Source organism: Vipera ursinii (assembly GCF_947247035.1).
Source record: "Vipera ursinii genome assembly, chromosome: 6".
Taxonomy (NCBI): Eukaryota; Metazoa; Chordata; class Lepidosauria; order Squamata; family Viperidae; genus Vipera; species Vipera ursinii.
The window spans coordinates 69,918,566-69,933,377 of record NC_139515.1 but is presented as its reverse complement, the minus strand read 5'-3'; the positions used below and the strand labels follow the sequence as shown (position 1 = coordinate 69,933,377).

Here is a 14,812-nt window from a genome sequence, read left to right as displayed (position 1 = left end):
GGTGAAAAATAGACCAGGTTTTAATAAGAGACCAGTTTTTTATTTATATTTGTTATTTGCCACCTAATAGAAAAAGAAACATGAAATTTGGTTGGTCACAGCATTTATTTAAGAAATAGGAGAAGCAACTACCAGTAATCGTATCTATGAGAAATTGAAAATATGTCAGATGCTATTTCTAGCAGGGTATCCACAGAAATAACCTTTTAAGAAATACAGAATGATAATATGATAACTAGTATCCTTTTGTAATAGGACAAATCCCTTTTTAGTTGAATGAAAAGACTGATGTTAATGATCAGTGTATCTTGAACAATGCATCAAACAGCTTTTTCATGTTTAAAAAGGAAAAGAAACTATAAGCCAAGGGTCTTCAAACTTGGCCCTTTTATGACTTGTGGACTTCAACTCCTAGAATTCCTCAGCCAGGCACCCTGGCTGAGGAATTCTGGGAGTTGAAGTACACTAGTCATAAAAGGGCCAAGTTTGAAGAACCCTGCTATATAAGCTATTCTTATATATTTGGTGTAATAATTTAATAAAGCTAAATAACAATAGCACTTAGACTTACATATCGCTTCATAGTGTTTTACAGCATTCTCTGAACAGTTTACAACATCTGCATGTTGTCCCCAATAATCTGTATCCTCATTTTACTGACCTTGAAAGATGGAAAACTCAGTCAACCTCGAGCCCATCAGGTTCGAATTCCAGGCTGTGGGCAGAGTTAGCCTGAAATATTACAATCCAACCACTGTGCCAAACATTTATATGGTATAAAATGTTTAGAATATTAGATATATTTTAGTACTTAGAGAGTAAGCTGAATCATTGGTAAATGTGACTTTTTAAAAGCAGTAAATTTCTCAATAGCAATACCTTAGGGTTAATATAGAGTGAACTTAACCAGTTTTTATTATCTCCTTACAATGCTTATTCACCATTGGAAATTCTGGTGGTTGTAAAATATGCCACCTACACACAAAGACACACAGAGTCATATCATCTCATTTTGGACACTTGGCAACCAGCTCACCTTAATCTGTTGCAGTGTCTCATGGTCCTGTGAGTGTGATTTGCGATGTTTCTTTCCAGTAAAAAATGCTCATTCAGAAGAATAGGTTTGCACTTAAGACCATGGCATTTGTTTAAGAGTGCTGCAAAAATGTCAGATCAGGTCTTATCACATGGGTGCCTTGACTTACGATCATAATGACTTACAATTGGAAATCCAGTCCCAATTGTGCTCATAAGTCAAGGACTACCTTCAGAAGGTTTGTTAGAAATTGTTGAAGCTGTACCAACAACTTAGTATTCCTGTATTTTTCCATATTATAGCTTCATGTTGGCTGCTAAATTAAACTCTAAAATTGGGAATAGAATTCTATCTCATGAACTTGCAGTTACGCTTCCAAGAAGAGAGTATTTCTATATCAAGTCCTACAGTTCAACAAATGTGCAAATATAGGCAATTTTAAACTGGAAAAGAAGTAAGATATACATTTAATGAATAAATAGTAATAGCACTTAGATTTATATATCACTCCATAGTGCTTTACAGCACTCTCTGAGCAGTTTATAAATGTCAGAATATTGTCCTCATTTTGTAGACCTCAGAAGGATGGAAAGTGAGTCAACCTTGAACGGGTCAGGATTGAACTTCTGGCTGTGAGCAAAATTAGCCTGCAATACTGCATTCTAACCACTGTGCCACCAGGGTTCCTAAATTTGGAAGTCACAGTAATTACTTCAGAAAAACCTGCAAATAGCCGTCAGCATTATTGCAGATGTTAGTTATTAACTAATTAGTTAACTAGTTAACTAGATATTATTAGTTATTAACTAATGCCCCATCATTGATACCTAGTTTGGGATTACTCTGTTGGTGCATATTGCTTCTTTACTAATTGAGTAATTAAAGAGTAATTAAAAATAATTAAAGAGGCAAGTGGACTTAGGTATAGCTGCGCTATTTCTGGCTCCAGACTCTATTAGATACACAGTTACACCTGCCAGGTATGTTAGTCAGTTGAAGTCAGTAAACCACCGGAAAGCATTCTCACTTGCACGTTGCCATGTGCTTTCATCAGCCGTCCTGTACGGCAAATATAAAAAGACACCACTGGCTGAATGACTCTGCTCCTGTCACTCAGGAGAGGTGGAGACCATTGGACACATACTCCTTCGATGTTCCTTCTATAGTTATTTTTATTGTCAGGTCAGTATGATTCAGTTTTTCTAAAGGGAGCTATATTACATCATTAATTGTAATATATTGCTATGTCTTCTTGTGTTGGTTCTGTTTAGTTTTGTTTTATTTGAATGTTTATATGTTGGCCTTTGGCTGTAATAATAAATTGATTGATACTAATTAAAGGGTTTTCAAACTACTGTATTTTCAGATTCTGTAGATAAAGACTTTGATCATTGGGTAATTAAAAAAATACTATATATAGTATTTTGTTTTTAATGAGCTATCTGCATGGCAGCTAGATCCAAATGGTCAATAGGTAGCTTAATTCTAACTGCGACATTAAGATCTGCTGTGCTGGGAAAAATGGCAGAGGATTCTTTTACTAAAAGATCCTAGTTAAAGTATAAGTCTTGAAGTTGATTCAACAAGAGCTTAAGAGTGATTTAAAATAGATGGAAGAAAAAGTGGCTAGATACGAAGATCAATTACAAATCCATGAGACCATAACTCAAACCATAATATTTTGGATAAATGAATTATAGTCCAAACATGGTGGGGAAAAATCTATGTGTGATTGGTATTGAAACTCTCAAATTAATCAAATGTGAGTGAATTTATGGAAGATATTTTCAGAAAGTTCCTCTCTTTGGGAATTGACTTTCTAGTGAAGAGTGAACATGTGTTTAAAATTTATTTCATGAAATGAAAAACTGAAACTAGTTCCAGTACCAATATTGTGCAGATCTTTCATGTTACCAGAAGAGATGAAATTTTATGTATACAAAAAATCCTCAATTTATTACCATAATTGAGCCTGCCCATTATGGTTGTAAGTCATGAGAGTAGTTAAGTGGATCACTTATGTAACTAGCCTAATTTTATGACCTTTTTTGCAGCAGTCATTAACTGAACATGGTATTCAGAAAGAGAATGTGGTGGATATTATATGAATCCATTTTTCTTTGTGGGGTGCTTTTGTCAAAAACTAGAAATAAATAACATTTAATTATTTAATAAAATAATTGAAATAATTTTGGCGTAAATGTAAATAGAAGTCATGTGACCATGGGATGCTGCAAAGAGCTGTAAATGTGCACACAAAATATGTAACATAACCATGGGGGGCAGCTGTTGGAAATTCAAAACCAGAATATAAGTACTTTTTACGGAGATCCCTTGTAATTTTGAATGATCACAAGTGGAAAACTACATATATTTCCCCAGGAATCTGTAAAACCTTCATTGAAATGTGATTCTAGCCCAAATAAGAAATCAATCTATCCTGGATTTATCAAGGATTAATTGTTTACAAAGTCTCAAAGTGTTCTTAGATCAGCACAATTACAGTATTTCATGAGCTTTCCAGTTGAATTCTGCATTAATCATTAAGATCAGATCTTAACTCGGTGTAACTCGGTGAATGTAGAGATTTTTACATTATCATTGAAGTCTGCTGATTAAAATCTGCTTGTCTCATTTCATAGCAACTGTTAAGAGAGAAGGTTGAGTGTTGGGGTGGGGGCAGAGCCAACTTTAAAAACTCCCTTCAAAAATGAGTTCCTTCAAAAAATTGTGTGTAAGTGTACCTAGAAGAATTGATGCTGTTTTGAAGATAAAGGGTGGTCACACCAAATATTGATTTGATTTGGAATTCTCTTCTGTTCATTTACTTTCCATTTTATTAATTGAGAAAAATAAACTATTAACATTTCTATTTCTGAAAGTATTTTTACAGCATTTTTGCACAACTGGCTAAAACTTTTGTACAGTACTGTACAATCTTGAACAACATACATTCTGGTCCTAGTTGCTCAAATAGTGCCTATATTTTGATTTCTCATAATAGTTTCAATGTCACTTGATGCCATTAAACCTGAAAGTCATTTGTTTCAAAATATATTTTGTTTCTAATTTTGCAGGTTTGTACAAGCTGTGAAGACAATGCAGAAGCCAATGGCTTTTGTGTGGAGTGTGTAGAGTGGTTATGCAAGACATGTATACGGGCTCATCAAAGAGTGAAATTTACAAAAGACCATACAGTTAGACAGAAAGAAGAGGTTTCTCCAGGTAAAGAGCCGTTTATATGTTCAGTCCTATACAGTTAATCCCTGAGTTACAAATGTTCCCTTAGTGAACGTTCGAAGTTGCACAATAAGTGCCCTCAAGTCTCGAAATTATGAATATTGTTCACCCTTACGAACAACCGCAGAGGCAATGCAACATTCACCCTGGCTATTCCCTCCCCGCCCGCCCCCTCCTGCCGCCAGGTCTCTATAGGCACTAGGCCTGTGGATACTCACCTTGCAAAGATCTAGAGCCTTTCTTCTTGGCCTGTTTCGATGCTTCAGACCTCCAGTTCATTCACAGAAAATGGAGGCCTAAAGTACTACAAAATCATGTGAGATTAGAAGCATGAAATCTCATACTACTGATCTCATGTGATGTCATGGTACTTTAGGCCTCCGTTCTCTGCAAATGAAGGCCTGGACGAGATCTGCAGTAAAAGGCTTGGCAAATGGAGGGAAGGCCTGAAATATTAAAGCCTTCCCTCCACTTGCAAAGCCTTTTGCCAAATTTGCAAAAAGCCACTGCTGTTGAGAACGGAGCTCCAGATTGACGCGCATGTTGCTCCCAGCCTCCGTTTTCGTCGGCAGAGGTCTTCAGCAAAAGCCTTTGCCAACAGAAGTCAGGAATGATGTGCACGTCAATCCAGAGCACTTTCTTGGCAGCAAAGGCTTTTCCTGAAGTCCTCTGCTGACAGAAACGGAAGCCAGGAGCGACACATGGAGACTGGAAGCTTCTCAATGCTGTAATCTCACGGCTGAAGTCATGCGAGATTACAGTGCTGAGAAGCTTCTAGTTTTGGCGCCCAAAGTGTTTGCAAGCTGAGCCAGACGCTTTGTGGCAGTGATTTTGCTGCCTCAAGTGTCCCCTCAGCTTGTAAACACTTTGGGCGCCAAAACTGGAAGCTTCTCAGCACCATGATCTTGTGCAGCAGAGAGGCTGGAGTGAAGACAGCTTGCTAGATCTTCGCAAGGTGAGTGAGTCCAGTGTGGCAGGATGGGAGGCAGGTAGGAAGCAATTGTTGGGAGAATGAGGCCCCCCCTCCCTCATGGCTAGTTTGAATTCAAAATGAGTTTTTTCAGGCATGGAGTTTGACCTCAAGATGTTTGAAATTCACATTTTTACCTGACCTTGCTTTTTTATGGTAATTGCTTCTGGCATTGCTCTAATCCTAGCTGATACCTTCATATATTTAGTGGGTAAGAGGAAAACTCAAGGATTAGTTTGAATAGGCCTTGATAAACTGTCTGATAATGTGAGAAAAGTATAACTTTTTTGAAATGCGTTTTTCTGGATCTTTTTTGTTATTCTGTCTCTCAGTTAAAATAAACCGAGCATTACAATTTTAGACTGATCATTTCTTTGTCAGTGGGCAAACGTACAAAATCAGCAGGGGCTCAAATATTTTTCTCCCTCACTGTAGACAACCCACTCATAGGTGGCTTGTACAATTAGGCCTTCAGTCCATTGGGTGAAAGGAGTTTATTTTTCTATTAACTCTTCTCAGTTTCTTAACCTTAAATTCTAGAACCTTACACCTACTGTATATTGTCATATTTTCATGTAGATTCATTGGTTTTTATAATATTTTATTAGTTTTCTAATTTTACAATTAAACATTTAAAAAGCAATGTGGTGACTGGGTAATCAATAATTCCATAACATACATAAATCTTTAGTACAAATCTCAAGTTACATCATCAGATTTTCCTCTCTTTTTCCCTTAGTATCTACTATCTCATATTGAACTAATATAGTTCTTATTGTTATCAACTAAGTAAAACCATCTTTGTTACATTTATCAATAATTTTAACTTATGCATTTCTTGTGTTTGCATTCAATCTTTATATACAATCAATGTCCTGTTACTGCTTTTTTTCCCCAGGCTTTAATTTCCCCTCAATGTTCAACTTAACATTTTGTATGTTATAATTTCCAAGTTTTAGGTGACCAGAGTTTCCCTTATCTCAATTTCTACATTTTCCCCTTTTATAACAAAATCTAATATTCTAAATACACATCTTCTCTATTTGCATATAATCTTATTCTATTTTCTAACAATTATCTATGTTTCACCATATTAAACTAAAAGTCTATCTTCTTACACATTTTACCTATTCAATTATAATATTACTTTATTTTCTAAAATTTATTTTCCTCAAACAGTTCTCCCTCTATTATTGTATTTATTATTTGAAATAAGAAAGACCATTTAATTACATGGTTTTTTGGAAGAACTAGCCCAATTGTATTACCGTATTTTTCGGACCATAAAACGCACTTTTTTTCCCCCCAAAGTGGGGGGGAAAACAAAGGTGCGTCTTATGGTCCGAAGGTGATCCGTATGGCCAGCCCCAACCTCCGCAAGTGAAAGCAAGGGAGATTGCAATTGGCTCCTGCAATCTCCCTGCGGCCTGGCTTTCTCTTGCAGAAGGCAGGCTGAAACGGAGCAAGGAATGCGAATCGGCCGATCTCGCGCTCCTGCATTCTCCTCCGCTCGGTTTCAGCTTTTCTTGCTACAAGAGAAAGCAGGCTGAAACAAAGCAAGGGAGATTCCCTCACTCCGTTTCAGCCTGCTTTCTCTTGTAGCAAGAAAAGCTGAAACCGAGCGGAAGAGAATGCAGGAGCGCGAGATCGGCCAATTCACATTCCTTGCTCCGTTTCAGCCTGCCTTCTGCAAGAGAAAGCCGGGCCGCAGGGCTGCCTCCGTAGGTACTGCTCTAACGCGGAGAGGGAAGGACAAAGAGGGAGGGAAGGAAGGAAGGAAAGAAGGAAGGGACAATGGGAGAGAGAGGGAGGGAGAAAGAGAAAAATAGAGAGAGGGAGAGAAGGAGAAATAAAGAGGAAGAAGGAGAAATAGAGGGAAAGAGAAAAATAGGGAGAGAAAGAGGGAGAGAGAGAAGCAGAAAGAAAGGGAGGGAAATAGAGGGAGAGGGGGAGAGGGAAAGGTGGAGAGAAAGGGAGAGAGAGATAAGGAGAAAGAAAGAGGGAGGGAAATAGAGGAAGAGGGAGAAATAGAGGGAAAGAGAAAAAGGGAGAGAGAGAAGGAGAAAGGGAGGGAAATAGAGAGAGAGAAAGAGGGAGGGAGAGACAAGGAGAAAGAAAGAGGGAAATAGAGGAAGAGGGAGAAATAGAGGGAAAGAGAAAAATAGAGAGGTAGAAGGAGAAAGGGAGGGAAACGGAGAAAGAGAAAGGGAGAAATAGAGGGAAAGAGAAAAATAGAGAAAGAAGGAAAGGGAAAGAAAGAAGGAGAGGAGAAAGAAAGAGGGAGGGGGAGAGAGGGAGAGAAAGAGAAGGAGAGAGAGAAATTAAATTAGTAACATGATTGTTAAGTGAATCTGGTTTCCCCACTAACTGCTTGTCAGAAGGTTGCAAAAGGCGATCACATGACCCTGGAACAATGTGACCATCATAAATATGAATCGATTGCCAAGCATCAGAATGTAAATCACATGACCCTGGGGATGCTGAAACGGTCATAAGTGTGAAAAATGTTCATAAGTCACTTTTCAGTGTCGTAACTTTGAACGGTCACTAAGTGAATCATTGTAAGTTGAGGACTACCTGTACTTTATCATTTTTTTCCTTTTTTGGGGGGGGGTCAAGTTTTTGACACGTTGCTGGGTGACATTGCCTTGTCCTAAAAGTGGTACAATGGATGAAAAGGTTGAAAAGCCCTGTTTTAGTATACTGGTACTATTTGGTTCAGAATATTTTTTTTCTTGTTTTCCTGCTCTAAAAATGGGTGCGTCTTATGGTCAGGTGCGTCTTATGGTCCGAAAAATACGGTAATTTAATTGCCTCCCTATTTCTCCAATTTCCCACAATTGTCCTCATAAGTTTGTCTTCTATTCAATCTCTTCTTCTTACTTTTCCTCAGATTCCTTCTCATTTATATAAAAAGTCTTTTCCATTTTCAGTGTTGTCACTCGCTTTTCTAATTTTCCCATTGGCTGGATCTATTGATCAGTTGGGTCCTCTCTTAGTATTTAGTTGTTTCACTTCTGTTACTTTCTTTTGTTATAGTCAAGATCTGGGTTTGTATATCTAAGTTGGCATCTTGTTCTTTTATGTTGCCTCTTATTTTGTTACACAGAGAATGGTTTTGTGTATTGATTTCAACATAAAAAGAATTTTTTCCTGATCTTCGTCCATATTCTCCTGATAATGTATTAAGTTGAAGATTTTAGAATCAAACGTTTTTGTTTTTTTTATAGCTAGGTATAGGACATCTATTTCACGTGTTGTAGGTAGTCTTTATAGTGGAAATAGTTTGCCAAGTAAGAATTTATAGTCCAAAGTATTCCATCATCTTGTGTAATAACAGATACTTTTCATGTAAAGAAATAGGAAAACAATTTCCCACATATAACTCTGAAAATCAATAAAGGTTTATCTTCATAGTTCAAACAAGCCAGATATGCTGCCCTGCAGTTCTTTCTTTACAGCTGGGTTTTTCACAGGTGGTATCTGTCAAGGTCAAGAGAGTTTTTTTCTAAATTATAGGCTTCAAGCTAAGACTCTTAGTCAATAATAAGTTATAGAACCATACTTCACCACAAGATGTCACCAATGCCGTTTAAAACTGTTTTAAGTCCCGAGTTTTAATAATAGTTTTTCAAGGTTTATTTCTTTTCTTTTTAGATAAAAACCAACATCTCCAATAAAAATAGGAAAACTTTTAGTCCCCAAATTTCAAAGGTATATGCATCCAATTAATTAAAGTTGTTCTTATAATTGCTCTATTTCCCCTGGGTAGTCAGTCGCCGCTGTTCTTAGAGGGTGGGGTAAGAATTCCTTTTCCTGGCAAAGGAAAAAAGCTAGAATAAGACAAGAAGAATGGAGTTTCGACCATCTTATTGAAAACTGAAACAGAATGTACTTAAATAGATAAGATGTATATGTTGAACACAAGACATAGTTATGAACTGAGATAAAGAAAACATTTTGGTCATTAAAATTTAGCAGTATAAATACTAATAGCTAATTTCAAGATAATTTGCATAACGGTCATGTAAAGGTGAATAATGTAGATAAGCTAAAAACTTACTATTGAAAGTAATAAATAGGTCTATATGGAATGTTAAAAACGAAAATTATCAGTTTAAGCAAGAGAGAACAGATATAAAGAGGAAGAGAGGAAGCATTAAATATTGAAATAAAAAGAAATTTTGATTATTACTTAAAAACAAAACTGAAAATTTGCAAAAAGGAAGGATATCATATTGTATCCTTAACTTGTTGACATAAAGGGTGAGAAGTTAAGTATATGGGATGTGTATTTTGAATATTAGATTTTGTGAGGAATGTTGATAGATGAATTTGGGAGTATACTAAAAATCTTGGGAATGATAAATATCAAACTTTAAATCTAAAAGTTAGTGGAAATTAAAATTGAAAAATCTATTAGGTCATTGATTGTCTAAAAGATTGTATGTTAAAACAATTAGAATATGTGTAAATTAAAAACTATGGATATGTGTAAGAAAGTTATTTTCTATGTGATGGATAGGATAAAACTTGTCTTTTAATTTACAAATAGACAGTATATATGAAGGGAAAAAGAGAGGAAATATTTATGGTAGCAATTTGAAATCTGTAGAAATGATATCTGTATGTAGCCACCACGTTGCTTTTCAAATATGTGAATGTAATATTAGAAAATCAGTAAAATTTGTAAAAAAAAAAAAAAAGAATTCCCTTCCCTCCTCACACGGGGAGAAATACTTTGGGCAGCTTTTGCAGGAAAGATATTTAAAGTCTTAAAGAGAAGATCAGGTGTCACCCAGTTTCATCCGCGTTGCTTTAAAAGTGCTTAATGATGAGCCATATTGCTATGGCCAGTCTTTTCCCCGCCGGTTTAGAGAGCTGCCCCGGATCAAGCAGCAGGGCTTCTGCGATCAAGCAGGGGTCCTCTCCTTGCTCATCGCCCTTACAGGATGACTTTTGACCCTTTCCAGGGTCCCCCAGCAGGATAAAATTGGACGCTGAAGACGGAGCTCGCCTCCATGCATCCGCAGGCACTGTGATAGCAAACCGGAAATCCATGTAGATACATTGTTAAGTGTTGTATCTTGTTTATGTTTTTCCAAGATACATCTAACTGCTGAACCAGTTTGAAAAGGAAGTTAAATTTGAACAACAAACTTTTCTTACAGTTTTGAAACAATTTTGCAAAAGTGCATAAGATAACTACTCTTTCCACGATTAAGTTTTGCTACCAAGGAGTATGTTTAGATCTAGTAGTATGGTTATATTCTTTGAAATACTTCTATCTGGTTAAATATCTATGAAGATTCTCAGTCATCCAGGCCCTGGTTGTCTCAAAGGTGCTTTTTCACAAGGCAACTGGACATTTTTTTTCTCTTTGAAGACATTTCAGTACTCATCCAAGAAGCTTCTTCAGCTCTGACATTCCTTGCAGACAGCTGGTCATTTGCATTCTTTAGAGAGTCATTGATGCCACCTGGAGGCTTATCTGTGTCATCAAGGTCACCTAAGTAGTGCAAATCTGTGTGGAGCCTTTTTGAAACTGTTGAAAGGACTGTATTGTAGGCTGAAGATAGATGAGTAATATTCCTCCCCCTCTGTTGAGAGAAGCTGTTCAATTTTGACATAGATGGCCTCTTCAACCCCTCTTTCAAACCAGAGGTACGAATCCATCTGGTGGTGATGCTGTCTAATCCACATTTTTCTATCTTATCAAGCAGTAGGTTGTAATTTACTTTACCAAATGCCTTACTGAAGTCCAAGTAAATTATATCCACAACAATTATATCCACTAATTTTGTCGCTTGGTCAAAGAATGCAATAAGATTTGTCTGGCATGATCTGTTTTTGACAGATGGCTTTTAGTAATGACTTTGTCTCTACGTGTTCACTGATTCGTTGTTTGATTATCTTTTCCAGAATCTTCACAGGTATTGAGGTCAGGCTGATAGGTCTGTAGTTTCCTGGATCTATTTTTTTTACCTTTTTTGAAGATGGGAACTACAGTCATGGCCGAAATTGTTGGCACCCCAGAAAATTTTCCAGAAAATCAAGTATTTCTCACAGAAAAGTATTGCAGGAACACATGTTTTGCTATACACAGGTTTATTCCCTTTGTGTGTATTGGAACACAACAAAAAAGGGAGGAAAAAAAGCAAATTGGACATAATGTCAAACAAAACTCCAAAAACGGGCTGGACAAAATTATTGGCACCCTTAAGTTAATATTTGGTTGCACACCCTTTGGAAAAAATAACTGAAATCAGTCGCTTCCTATAACCATCAATAAGCTTCTTACACCTCTCACCCGGAATTTTGGACCACTCTTCCTTTGCAAACTGCTCCAGGTCTCTTATTGGAAGGGCGCCTTTTCCCAACAGCAATTTTAAGATCTCTCTACAGGTGTTCAATGGGATTCAGATCTGGACTCATTGCTGGCCACTTCAGAACTCTCCAGCGCTTTCTTGCCATCCATTTCTGGGTGCTTTTTGACGTATGTTTGGGGTCATTGTCCTGCTGGAAGACCCAAGATCTCGGACGCAAACCCAGCTTTCTGACACTGGGCTCTACAGTGCGACTCAAAATCCTTTGGTAATCCTCAGATTTCATGATGCCTTGCACACATTCAAGGCACCCAGTGCCAGAGGCAGCAAAACAACCCCAAAACATCATTGAACCTCCACCATATTTCACTGTAGGTACTGTGTTCTTTTCTTTGTAGGCCTCATTTTGTTTTCGGTAAACAGTAGAATGATGTGCTTTACCAAAAAGCTCTATCTTGGTCTCATCTGTCCACAAGACGTTTTCCCAGAAGGATTTTGGCTTAGTCAAGTACATTTTGGCAAACTCTAATCTTGCTTTTTTATGTCTCTGTGTCAGCAGTGGGGTCCTCCTGGGTCTCCTGCCATAGCGTTTCATTTCATTTAAATGTCGACGGATAGTTTGCGCTGACACTGATGCTCCCTGAGCCTGCAGGACAGCTTGCATTCCTTTGGAACTTGTTTGGGGCTGCTTATCCACCATCCGGACTATCCAGCATTGCAACCTTTCATCAATTTTTCTCTTTTGTCCACGACCAGGGAGATTCGCTACAGTGCCATGGGTTGCAAACTTCTTGATAATGTTGTGCACTGTGGACAAAGGCAAATCTAGATCTCTGGAGATGGACTTGTAACCTTGAGATTGTTGATATTTGTCCACAATTTTGGTTCTCAAAATCCTCAGACAGTTCTCTTCTCCTCTTTCTGTTGTCCATGCTTCGTGTGGCACACAGACACACAATGCAAAGACTAAGTGAACTTCTCTCCTTTTTATCTGCTTTCAGGTGTGATTTTTATATTGCCCACACCTTTTACTTGCCCCAGGTGAGTTTAAAGGAGCATCACATGCTTGAAACAATCTTATTTATCCACAATTTTGAAAGGGTGCCAATAATTTTGTCCAGCCCATTTTTGGAGTTTTGTTTGACATTATGTCCAATTTGCTTTTTTTCCTCCCTTTTTTGTTGTGTTCCAATACACACAGAGGGAATAAACCTGTGTATAGCAAAACATGTGTTCCTGCAATACCTTTCTGTGAGAAATACTTGATTTTCTGGAAAAAATTATGGGGTGCCAACAATTTCGGCCATGACTGTATATCTGCTCTCTTCCAGTCCTCTGGTAGTTCCCCAGTGTTTCAGGATCTTTGAAAGATATAGTTCAGTGATTCTGAGATCACATCTGCCAGTTCCTTGAGAACCTTGGGATGTAGTCCATCTGGTCCTGGTGATTTGAACTCATCTAGGATGGACAGGTGCTCATTTGCCATTTTCTTGCCTATCTTGTGTTTCTAATCTGTTTTTTACAGTACTGTTTTTAATAGGTTGGACTGTTTTTTCCCTTTGTGTAAATACAGATGCAAAAAAACTAGTTGAGTAGTTCTACTTTCTCCCTGTTGCTTGTCACCTTCTTGCTACTTTCTCCCACTAGTGGACCAATCATTTCCTTAACTTTTTTCTTGTTTTTTACATGTTGAAAGAAGCTTTTTTTGTTATTTTTGACTTTTGTTGGAAGGGTTAGTTCATTTTGAGCTTAGCTTTCCTCACTTCATCTTTGCAGGCTTGGGCTATTTGCTGATATTCTCCTTAGTTACTGTATGTGCCCTCTTTCCACTTTTTATACTTGTCCTTTTTGTCTTTCAATTTATCAGAGAGTTCTTTATGCAGCCATGCTGGTTTCTTTTTAGAGCTGTTATCTTCTTTATTGGTATTGTGTTAGACTGGGCTTTTATAATCTCACTTTTCAAAATTTCCCAAGGTTCTTGAGTTGTTTTCCCCTTGAGGATTCTCATCCATTGAATCCTTCCCAAGCTCCATCTAGGCTTCTTGAAATTAGCTCTCTTAAAGTCCAAGACTAGTTTGACTGTGTTCTGTTGATTGTGCTTGCATAAGTTGAATTCCAATATTGCATGGTCACTTCCCCTCCCCCAAGGTTCCTGTGGTTTCAACACCTTTAAAAGAGGCAAAATTGTATTAGTTGATTTAACTTTCAGTTTAGCTCTATAACAGTTAATTCCTATTCATCAGAGTATTCTTTTTCTTTTTTAACAGAAGCTGTTGGTGTAACTAGTCAAAGACCTATGTTCTGCCCTTACCACAAAAAGGAGCAATTGAAACTCTATTGTGAAACTTGTGACAAATTGACATGTCGGGATTGTCAGTTGCTAGAGCACAAAGAACACAGGTATTAAAAGAATATCTGAAAAGAAAAGAAAAAAGGCAAAGTTGGATAAAGAGCTAATAAGAGTCTGTTAGAGCAGTATGAGTTGCAAGAGATAGGCTAGCCTGATTTTTTTTAATCTGGTTTGCTTTAGAGTTAATGTATAATTTGACATGATTTATAGATTTTATCGAATTATATTTATATCTTTTCATCTCTATTCAGTTTTAGTCTATGTATTTTTAAAAGACTATATATAAAATACACCTAATGTAAACATGCTGCATATTTCTTTTTCCTTTTCCTTTTTCTTTTTTTTTTTTTGCAGATACCAATTTATAGAAGAAGCCTTTCAGAATCAAAAAGTAATAATTGACACTCTTATTACAAAATTGATGGAAAAAAGCAAGTATATAAAATATACAGGGGAGCAGATTCAAAATAGGTATTGAGTTTTATTTTGAAGTACGGTATTAAATATTATTTTAATATCTCAGCTTTTCCATGTTAAAAGTTTCAATAAAATGAAATTTTATTTGCAGTAATTGGATTCATTTAGTTTTTACCTCTCTACATTTGATATGTAGAATAATGAGTTTAATATATGCACATGAAAATGCCTAAAACAGAATCGGGGTAAGATAATTTTGAGCTTCATTCACATCAGATGAACTTGGAGGACTTTGAATATAATTATTCCTAAGTGTTTTAATAATATAAAAAATAGGCAGTTAATCAGAACAAAGCATAAATCTTTTCCTACAGTGGCCAAATAAATATCTGCAGGTTATATATAAGCAAGATGAATGCACTGGATACAGCGAAAGAAAAACCCTAACCTTAAATCATGCTACCTAAAGTGTA

General features: G+C 36.8%; 1 protein-coding gene across 2 annotated transcripts in view; it reads left to right on the top strand.

The window, feature by feature from the left end:
* Window positions 1–14,812, top strand: part of TRIM24 (tripartite motif containing 24) — a 59,944-nt gene that overhangs the window by 21,479 nt on the left and 23,653 nt on the right. For both annotated transcript variants that reach the window (XR_014492897.1, XM_083366041.1), the window contains exons 3-5: window positions 4,114–4,261; window positions 13,840–13,972; window positions 14,277–14,393. Coding sequence is in view for 1 of the 2 variants with exons in the window: in XM_083366041.1 (XP_083222167.1) it covers window positions 4,114–4,261; window positions 13,840–13,972; window positions 14,277–14,393 (398 nt within the window). In the remaining variant the exon portion in view is untranslated. The remainder of the gene's footprint in view (window positions 1–4,113; window positions 4,262–13,839; window positions 13,973–14,276; window positions 14,394–14,812) is intronic.